The following is a 9,765-nucleotide window of genomic DNA, read 5'->3' as shown; positions in this document are numbered from 1 at the left end:
GGGGGCGTCCCGCGGAGGAGAGCGAGCGGCAAACCCTGCTCCAGCTCGGAAATCCCGGTGTTTTGGGTTCCATTGGTGTCCAAGTACAATAGCCTTAGCCTTGGCAGGGGCCCCAGCACCGGGTTTTTAACCCCGGGTTGCCCGAGCGGCGTGAGGCGGGGCGGGGGGGGAGGGGAGGGGGGGTTGTCCTCACCGACTCCGGCTGCTGATTCCTCCCCCCCGATGAGGTCGTTCCCCCTCTCCAGAAACATACACACACACCCCAACAAAAAAAAATCAAGTCGGGAAAGCAAAGAATGAGATGGAAATATACAAATCAATAGAGACAAATGTCAAGACGTTTTAAAATGACATTTTCATTAACTCCGAGTCACCATATTATGTCTGGTATATTGAATAACGTACTTATAATATAATTAGGTATAGCGAGATGACGACTGTTACCCAGACCAGCGGCATAATCTTTAACTACTTAACTACTTGATAGACTCATTAATGGACTAATTGATTAGGAAAAGTGTTCCAGCTCCTCCTCTCCCTGTGAGGGGCAGGTGCTGTCCTGTTTTACCACATTAACCTTTTCAGTGCTTTTCAGCAGGGTCGCGACACATTACAAATGGTCAGCTTTAATCATGATGTCAGCTCATTAACCCGGAAAGACCCCGCACTGAAATACAATTTAAGAAATCGTCCTTCATCCCGCTCTGCCGCCCCGGCAGGTCCCGCACCCGGACCCCAGCAGCCCTCCCGCGGCCGGGGAGCAGGATAAGGGGGGCTCCGGGCAAGAGCCGTCCAGGGGACCTGGGGAGACCCCTGGGGGCTGCCAGCCCTCGGGTCCTCCGCGGGGACGGGCCCGGGGCAGGGAGGGAGAGCGAACCAGGAGCAGCCCCGCTCCCCCGCAGCCCCCCGATGGGACACCGCGGCGGCACCGCCGGCCTCCAGCCACCGCCCACGCCGGCCCTCCTTCTCCGCAAAGGCCGCCAGCGGCCCGGTGTGCCTCTGGAGAGGTTCTGCCTTCCCCACTGAAGGGGGTCCCGCCCGTGGGAGCCGCCTGGGGCGGGCTGCGGAGAAGATGCTGGGGCCGGGGAGGTGGGGGCTGGCCGGGGCGGGATGCACAAGCGCGGCGGGCAGGCGTGAGATCTGCCCGGCCGCAGCGAGAAAACGGCCAGATTTCCCTGGTATCTGCGAAATCAGGCGAAACTTGGGCAACGGCCGCTCCGTTGGGGAGGGAGAGAGAGAAGCCGAGGCAGGCTCCGCGGGATGCTGGGTACCGCCGTCGGGAGGGGAGGACCGGCGGGCCGGGCTGGCCCCGGCGCCGTCCCGCGGGCGGAAGCAGCCCGGCCACGCTCTCATTACCATCTAATCAAATATTCATCAGGGCAGGGGCTGGCGGCCACGCTCAGAGTTTTGCGTGGGGGCAACCCCCGGCCGGCCGCTCCCCCCCACCCCCGCCCCGCAGCCCGTCCCGTCGGGGCGCAGATGATCAAACGCCTCGGCAAAGATAAACTTTGAAAGACAGAGCGAACGGTTAAAGTTTAGATCTCCAGATTATTACAATGCTCGATATTAAAGTGGCCCTGAGCAAGCTTTCAAAGGGAGCCTAATAAAAATTGATCTCCGCTGCTTTTGCAGCACTCGGAAAATAGGCTTGTTGAGCGGCCGTAATATCGGGAGAAGGTTCCCTCGGAAATGACAGATGAAGTCATAAACAAGTTTGATCTTGGAATCAAGCTTCGATAAATATTAAACACAGTCCCCTTTACACGTGTGGATTATGATATATGGCGCGTCCAAACTTTAAAATAAGGAAATACCAGAGAAAATGATCTCAATAAATTTTCTAAGTATAAACGTTGATTATGTTTCGATTTTCATTCAAGAGCCTCTGCTGCTCGTTTTTTGGTGCAAATGACATCTCGCAATAGGCTTTTGGGGAAAAGGGCTCCCTATTTGAAAAAGAGAGCCCTAGAGGTGTACAATTTATGTAATCTGTGGCTGGAAAATGAATCGTGTAATTTATTGGAAAACAGAAAGTCATGAAGATTGGATCAGCATAGCCTATCCAAGGCCCCCTATCCATCAAGTTCCAATTAACAACCTAACCAGAGAGCTTTAATGTGTTTCCAATCTAGTGGCCTGATAGACTCATCAATTCCTCTGGGAGAAATTAAGAAAATCGACCGCCCCTTGGCGTTGTAGTGTCATTCCTTTCTGCAACTATATGTCAAATTAAAAACACAATTAAAATTTAAACTGTTTCAATCAGAGGGTGCCCTGCAACCTATGTTTCACTTAATAGAACTTTGATGAAAATCTGATGGTTCCACTCCATCATGAAGGCGAATAGAGCTGAGGAGAGCAAGAGATTCTTTATATTTATTTAAAATATCGAAGCTCAGGAGAGCCAAGACCAGGTGACCGAACCTGAGAGAAGCGGAGTTTTTATTCCCGCCGAGCTGCCGCTTTCCACGGCGGCAGGAGCGCCCGGCGGGGCCGCCCCGCAGGCTGCCCGGGGGACACGCATGTCCCTGCGGGGGGACGGCCGCCCCTTCCAGCGCGGCAGGGAGCGGGGCGAGGGAGTTTTAAATCGGAGGCATCGCGCTGATGGAGAGGGATTGGCTGATTTGGGCTGTAAAATATGCACGACCGGCTCGGGAGGGTCGCGGAAGGCCCGGGTGCGGACTCCCCTCCCCGCCGTCCCCCCTCGCCCCGGGGAACGTGGGGTGGGGGGCCTGTCTGGGGAAAAGCTACAGGATCTGCCCGTCCTGCCCCCCCACTTCGCCTCGATATTGATGTAAACAGGTTTAGACCTCTCCGTTCGGCAACTTTGCCAGCTTAACCCGGAGATGCAGTCGCGGGGAGGCGGTTTTGGGGGGCCCCCAGCACAGCCACGCAGCGCGAGAGGCTCGGCCGAGCTGCTCCTCGCACGCAGGGGCACACGCATACACCGGGCCCGTTCCCTTTTCTACCCCACCTTTTTTTTCCCCCACATTTTTGAGGTGGTTCCAACCCCTCAGCCCCGTCTTTCGGGTGGGCGCGGGTCGGGGGGGGGGGGGGGGGTGCCGGGGGCGGCGGGTCCCACCGTCCCGTTCCCCATCGGACGGGAGCGGCCAGAGGAGGATAATTTGGATGTGCGAGAACAAACCAAGGTCATCAACAGCGCCGAAAGAGCTCAGGAACAATAGATTCATTTGAAACAATATTTTACAGACGTTTCGCGATCAATATGAACTGAAGCATTATGCTGTACCAATCTGTTAATGCTCTTAATGGTCTTCTCATTCCGTTAGCACACTATACCGAGTCGATAGAGTAAAGTGATTATTACAGAGACACTTGCAGAATATTTGGAAAAACACCACCCCACACACACGTATTTCCACCACTGTTTTTAAAGCGGGATTATTCCCCCGGAGCGGCTCCGAGGTGTCCCCAGCCCGTGTCCCCCCCCGTGCCTCTCCGCCCCACGTCGCGGCCCCCGCCCAAGCAAGCAAACAGTTCTCACCGACCTGTACCAGAAAATTTGCAAGACTTCGGATGAAAAAAAGGAAAAAATTTAATAATAATAATAATAACCAACCTCCCAAAGTCGCTGGCCGGGAGCGTGGGGCCGCTGGAGGGGCCGAACCACCTGCCGGCCCCTCTCCTGTCGCCTGGTCCCTACTTCAGCCCTCCGGGACGCAAAAACTCCTCTGAATCCCCAAATCTGGTGGCCGGGAAGTTTATATCTTTTCACCTCCCTGCCGCTGTTTGCTATACACAGCAAGCTTCTATTTACTACCAAATAAAAGAAATACATGTGTGTTTCGCCCACAAACAGGAGAGCTAGTTCTGTTCAGCCAAGCTCAAAACAGTGGCCGAGAAGAACCGTGTTATCTCCCGAACAGCAAACAAAGGCAGAGATTTGCCGAGCGGGGCTGCAGCAGTAAACAGAAGTGCCCGCGGAGTTGCTCACAGCTTGGAGGAATGAAGCAACTTTCTTCCAATCGCACCAACCTCCCCGCCAAACAGTTTTTGTTTCTGTAAAAATGATTTTATTTTTTTTCCGCTCTCCACCACTCAAAGCGATTCCTTTCAATCCACCCGAGAGCTGCAGTTGATGCGGGCTCTTCAGAAACTTTAGGCAGGGCTGGGGGTGCGGGGTGGGGGGATAACCTTGGCAGCCCGTCCTGCTGCTCGCCGGCAAAGCTGGGTTTACTGCAGAACCCTCGCTCGCCGGGCACCATCCCCCGCCCGACGCCACCTCGTCCCTACGAGGGAGAGATTAAACAGCTCCCTTTTCGTTTTGCCGGAGCATTTGGAGGAGAGGATGGAGGTTGGGGAGATTTTGAAAGGATTGAGAAAAGCCTGAGCGCCCCGACCAGCCTCGCCGTGGATGCGGGGGGACGCAGCATCCCGCTCCGCGGGCTCCCTCCGGCCGGGCAGGGAGGAGAAGCCCGCCCAGTGCCCGGATCCCCGCTGCGGGAGGGGTGGACACCGAACGGGGGTCCCACGCCCTCACCCCACCGCCGGCCTCCAACGTCACTGCGCGGCTTCACAGCCTGGTGTCTGCTGGCGATTCCGCGGCGTGCAAGGACAGCAAGAAGAGGAAAAGCCGGGCTCTGCTTTTCCTTTTTTTTTTTTTTCCCTCTTCTTTTTTTCTTAATTAAAAAAAAAAAAAAGAGCGCCTCCCCGACCCCCATCACTTCCCACCGAAACCAAACCTGTGCTGGGAAATGCCGCTGCCGGCGGCGGGGGGAGCAGGAGGTACCGGGCCCGCTTTCCGCGCCGGGCCTGGCACTCTCCGCACCCGCGGAAGGGCCGCGCTGCGGGGACGGAGCCGCGGAGGCGGGGGGCGACTGCCGGGGAAGGGCCGGGACCGTCCGGAATCATTTTCTGGACCGACGACAAATAAAAGTGGGGAGTTTGGGTTTGGTTTTTTTTTTTTTTCCTTTTATTTTTATCCCTTGCCGTTTGATAACATCGTGCTACCGCGCCGTAAAATGGGAAGACGTATTTGCTATTACAACAATATTTTTAATGAACTGCGAGCGGCTTGTCCCAAAGTTAGTACTGCAAACAGAAAAGGCATCACTCTGTTTGTAGGCGACACAGCGAGCGGCGTATTTTGACTCCGAAACGCTGTTTATTTTTCATTTACGACCCATTGCCGGGGTTTTTATCCCAAACGAAAAGAAAACGCAGGATTATCTTTTCGCAACGCTGAGTTTTATTTTGATTTCTTTGGCCCGACATCCCGCCCTCGGCGCTATAAACACGTCGATTCGGGCCAATCTTCGGGAAGCGGAGAGCGATCGTATCTCGAAATAACTCTGCCGGGGGTATTAACACGAGTGACGGCTCCGGCCGTGAGCAGAGGGCGCAGCCCGTGGGAGGGGGGACACGACACGCTGGGATACCTTTGGCAACCCCCCCTCCCCCCCGTGGCAGCCCCCCGGGAGAGGGGGGAGAAGGGGAGGGGAGTACCGACCCCCGCCGGGAGGCGAAGCAGCCTGAGGAAGGGGGTGGGGGTGGGGGGCAGAAGTTCAGGGGAAGCCCCCGGGGAGGCGGCCCCCGGGTGGGAGGGGACCCCCCCGCGTCTCATCCCCCCCGGCCCGTCCCGGCGAGCTCCGTGGAGTGTGGGACCGCTCGCCCGGGGTTACCCAGCTGCGATGCCTGGGCTGGGAAAGGACCCCCTCCGTGTCGGTCCGCTCCCGATCGGGGGGGGGCTCCGGACACCCCCCGGCGACCCCCGCGCTCCCGACAACGCTTCTTTTATTTGCGTGTAGCTTTTGGGTTTATTTTTGTGTTTTGGTTGTTTTTTTTTTTTTTTTTTCTCTCCGAAGCCACACTTTAAAAAAATTATAAGGAACGGGTTTTATTGATTTTTTTTTCCACCACAACATTAAGTTTATAACAATATAGGCTGTTTTAAAAATAGGACCGATCCCTAACAGAAAGCGAGAGGGCAGAGAGTACAACCGAAAGGGGGAAAAAAATGAAGAAACGAAACCAACCCAAACCCTTGGGAAGACGGCAAACAATTGTCAGACAACAGGTGAGCAGACACTGAGACAGAGAGAGACTAGAGGTGTCCACTCCTTGCTTGATTTCTGTCTATTAAAATCCACATACTCGATGGACTTTAGAAGAAAACTGTACATCATATCAAATAAATTAAAATTACCCTAAAGTTGATTGTCCTTCACTTAAAGCGCCCAGCTCACCGAATCTCCCTTATTTATTCGTGTAAGCCGGGCTGATGCTTATTCCTATGCCCTGCTCCTCTCTTCTGACTTTCCTCCACTTTTAATTCTTTTTCATTTTATTTTGTACAACATGAATGAACGCAGTTATACAATGCTAAACCCCCTTTCCTCACCATCCAAATAAAAGCAGTGCTTTAAGAATCGTCGTACAATATTGCACAGTTCAAAAGTACAATAATAATAATAATTAGTATTACAAAAGAAAGCAAAAGGGTACAGAGTTTTTCTCCCCAAAATACCGAAATAACTTTACAAGGAAAGAAAAAAAAAGCCAACCCAGCAACTAGGAAAACAATAATTATAAACAAGAATTAAAAATATCTAAGTAAACGATAATAAATAAGGGTCACTCAAAGTGTGCGGGTGTGTTTAATGGTTCGCTTTGAGGCTGCATTTCTCGCTCGTGATAAAGTCCCGTGTCAGAGAACCGAAAGGTACAAAACGTGGGGAAGCAAGGAGGCAAATCGGTACCGAGGTGAGCTCAAACGGCAAGCCGCGGTCCATGAAGTTTGAGTCACGACAGGATCAGGAGCCTGAACAATTTGGAGGCAGAAGGAGAGGTCCGAAAGGAACAGGAATTCACCTTCCCGTTAGCGTTTGGCAAATCTCGAGGAGTGGCCTGGGATCATTTTGTTTTTAATTATTATTATCCTTTTTTTTCTTTTTCCTTTTTTTTTTTTTTTTTTTACAAAAATAAAACTAAAGCCACAGAGACCATCGCGGTTTTTGTCCACGTTTACAAAAGGTGTGACAGCTCCAGGGTTCTCTACAAGTTACACTTTTATTTTCCTTATTCCACCCCCTCCCCGTTTTTTGTTGTTTATGTTTTTTTGTTTGTTTCTTAAATTTTCGTGACTTTCCTCCTAGCACCACCCGCCGAGGGGTCCCCCCACCCCCGCACCCCTCTCCCCCCGCCCCCCCAGCTCCGCAGACCCCGGCCGGCTGAACCCCACGAGCGGCTGGAGTACTTACAAGCGGGCTGGTGACTTGCGCGCCTCTCCGCGCCCCTCCGCGCAGCGGCGGGCGGGTTCAGACGGGCCGGAGGAGCGGCACGGAGGTGACCACGGGGTGGGAATAGTAGACGGGGTGAGGGAAGGTGAGGAGGGGCTGGGTACCGGGGGCTCCGCCGCCCCCCGCGCCCCCCTCCGCGCCCGAGTTCTCGTGGTAGAGGATGGGGACGCGGACGATGCGCTGCGCGGCGGCGTGGGAGAGGTTGGCTGCCTCCAGCTCGGCCGCCAGCTGCCTCTTCCACTTGTTGCGGCGATTTTGGAACCAAATCTTCACCTGGGTCTCTGTCAGGTGGAGGGAGGCGGCCAGGCCGGCCCTCTCCGAGCTGCTCAGGTAGCGCTTCATGTCGAAGGTGGACTCCAGCTGGAAAACCTGGCTGCGGCTGAACACCGTGCGCGTCTTCTTCTTGCGGCAGGGTTTCTTCTCCGGGCTCTCCTCCCGCTTCTTCCAGTCCTCCGCGCCGCCCTCCTTCTTCGCCTCCTCCGAGTCGCTCTCCTCCAGGACGATCTCGTCGGGGCTCTTGGAGTCCAGCTCCTTCTGCTCCCCCTCCGCCTTCAGCAGCGGCTCCGGGGAGTCCCGGTCGGTACCCGAGGCGGGGGACGAGTCCCTCAGCAGGGATTTCTCGGCGGCTGGAAGGGAAGGGTGAGGGAGGAGGTGTGGGGAGGGATAAGGGACACAAAGAGACACCTTCACCGCTCGGCCCCCGCATCCCGTCGGGGGAAGCAGGACGAGCCGGCCGGACCCTCGCCGCCAGCCACCCTCTCCCCGCTCCGCCGCCGCCGCCCCGCCGGAGAGGGATGGAGGGAGATATGGAGAGATGGAGGGAGGGATGGAGAGAGGGAGGAATGGAGGGATGGAGGAAGAGATGGAGGGATGGAGGGGGCAGCCGTACCTTCTGTGCGGGGCAGGTGGGCTCCGGCCGGGGTCAGGGCGTAGGGGTACCACCAGGTCTGGGCGCGCTCCAGGCAGTGGGCGCTCAGGGCGAAGCGCGGCGCCGGGATCTCGAAGCGGGGGAAGGCGAGGTCCCCCACCTGCGAGAGGGCGAAGCCGCCGCCGTCCACCGCCGCCTTGCCCGACGGGGCGAACAGCGCCCGCGGCTGCTTGGGGGGCGCCTTGGGGGGGTCGCCGTTGAGCAGGTTCTTGATGTAGAAGGACTCCTTGGCGGGCGGCGGCGGGGCGCTGGGCGGCTCCTGCCCGGTCTCCGGCATCCTCCGGTGCCCGCCCGGCTCCTGCCCGCCGCTGGCCCCGCTGCCCGCGCCCGGCGCGCAGGTGGCGGCTCCCGGCGGGGCGGGGGAGAGGCGCGGCGGGGCGGCGTGGGAGCGCGGCGGCGGGGCCGGCCGGGGGCCCCTCGCATGGGGCGGCGGCAGGGCGGGGGGCCGATGGGACCCGCGCAGCCCGCGGCACCGGGGGGCTGCTGCGGGCGGGCGGAGAGCCGGGGTCGTCGCAGCCGCCGCCGCCTCCCGCCGCCGCTGCTGCTGCGTCAAGCTGGCGCCGGATGCTAATGATGAAATCAAAATGTCATCCAAGTTAAACGCGGGGAGCACACGGCGATTGGGCACGCACAATGGCAAATGGGATTAGGCGGGGAGGCGGCCGGGAGGGAGAAGGCTCGGCGCAGCCCCTGCCCGTGGCCGCCGCGGCCCCGGCCCCCCCCCGCGCCGTGCTGCCGCGGCTGGAGGCTCCGAGCGCCCGCCCGTTATTGCCTTTATATAGTCCAATTAGGCGGCAAATGAGGATGGGGCTATTAGCACAAAGGGATCCCGGATCGGCTGAAGCACCACGGGAGCGGCGGGAGGCGAATGGCACGGACCGCGCCGCTCCCGCCACAAAACCGCCCCTCCTCGCCCCGCCGCGCCGCCTCCCCCCCCCCCCCGCCGCGTCCCCCCTCCCGCCCCGCACCGTCGGTAACAAAAGCCGCCGGCGCCGGGGGTGAGCGGGCCGAGCCGGGCTGCGGGATCCCCCTTCGCCTCGCTCAGCCAGACCGGGCCGCGCCGGGCTCTGCCCCGGGGCAGGAACGACGTGGCAGACGGCATGGCCCGACCCAGCCGAGCCCGGCCCAGCCCGCCGCCGCTCCCGGGGCCCCGGCCCCGTGCCGGGCACAGGTCGCCCCCTGCCGGGCTGCGCCGCTCCCGGGGGAACGCCCGGCGTCCCCCACCCGCGTCCCGAGACCGGCGGGTCGGGGCTCCCGCCAGCCGCGGCGGCACCGCAGTGTCCCTCGGCCCCGCACGGTACACCGGGGGCGGGCGGGGGCTCTGGCCCCAGGCGCCCGCGGCGGTACCTCCGGGACAGCTGCGGTACCGAGTGTTGCCCGTGGGTCCGTCCGCTCCGCCGGCGGCTGGGGAGGCCTGCAGGAGCGGCTCCCCTTTGGAGCTGAGTCCGTAACGGAGGTCAGCGTCCGGATGGACAGGGGAAAGGGAAAGGGAAAGGGAAAAGGGAAAGGGAAAGGAAAGGGAAAGGGAAAGGGAAAGGGAAAGGGAAAGGGAAAGGGAAAGGAAAGGGAAAGGGAAAG

At 58.6% G+C, this 9,765-nt stretch overlaps 1 protein-coding gene across 1 annotated transcript; it reads right to left on the bottom strand.

Moving 5' to 3' along the window:
• Positions 1 to 5,471: 5,471 nt before the first annotated feature.
• Positions 5,472 to 8,741, bottom strand: HMX3 (H6 family homeobox 3). The gene is made up of 2 exons (XM_064464510.1): positions 8,149 to 8,741; positions 5,472 to 7,885 (listed from the first exon to the last, which is right to left on the bottom strand). The coding sequence occupies exons 1-2, from the start codon at positions 8,462 to 8,464 to the stop codon at positions 7,278 to 7,280; spliced, it is 924 nt and encodes a 307-aa protein (XP_064320580.1). The 5' UTR covers positions 8,465 to 8,741; the 3' UTR covers positions 5,472 to 7,277.
• Between the last annotated feature and the right edge of the window lie 1,024 nt (positions 8,742 to 9,765).

This window comes from Phalacrocorax carbo, chromosome 12, assembly GCF_963921805.1.
Source record: "Phalacrocorax carbo chromosome 12, bPhaCar2.1, whole genome shotgun sequence".
Lineage (NCBI taxonomy): Eukaryota > Metazoa > Chordata > Aves > Suliformes > Phalacrocoracidae > Phalacrocorax > Phalacrocorax carbo.
The sequence above is the reverse complement of the archived record's forward strand: the minus strand, read 5'-3'. Positions and strand labels throughout refer to the sequence as shown.

Excerpts from the sequence above, each read along its gene's own strand:
- HMX3 (XM_064464510.1), bottom strand. The coding sequence starts at position 8,464 with ATGCCGGAGACCGGGCAGGAGCCGCCCAGCGCCCCGCCGCCGCCCGCC. Across the intron at positions 7,886-8,148 it reads CCACCTGCCCCGCACAGAAG|CCGCCGAGAAATCCCTGCTG; the intron begins GTACGGCTGCCC and ends CTTCCCTTCCAG.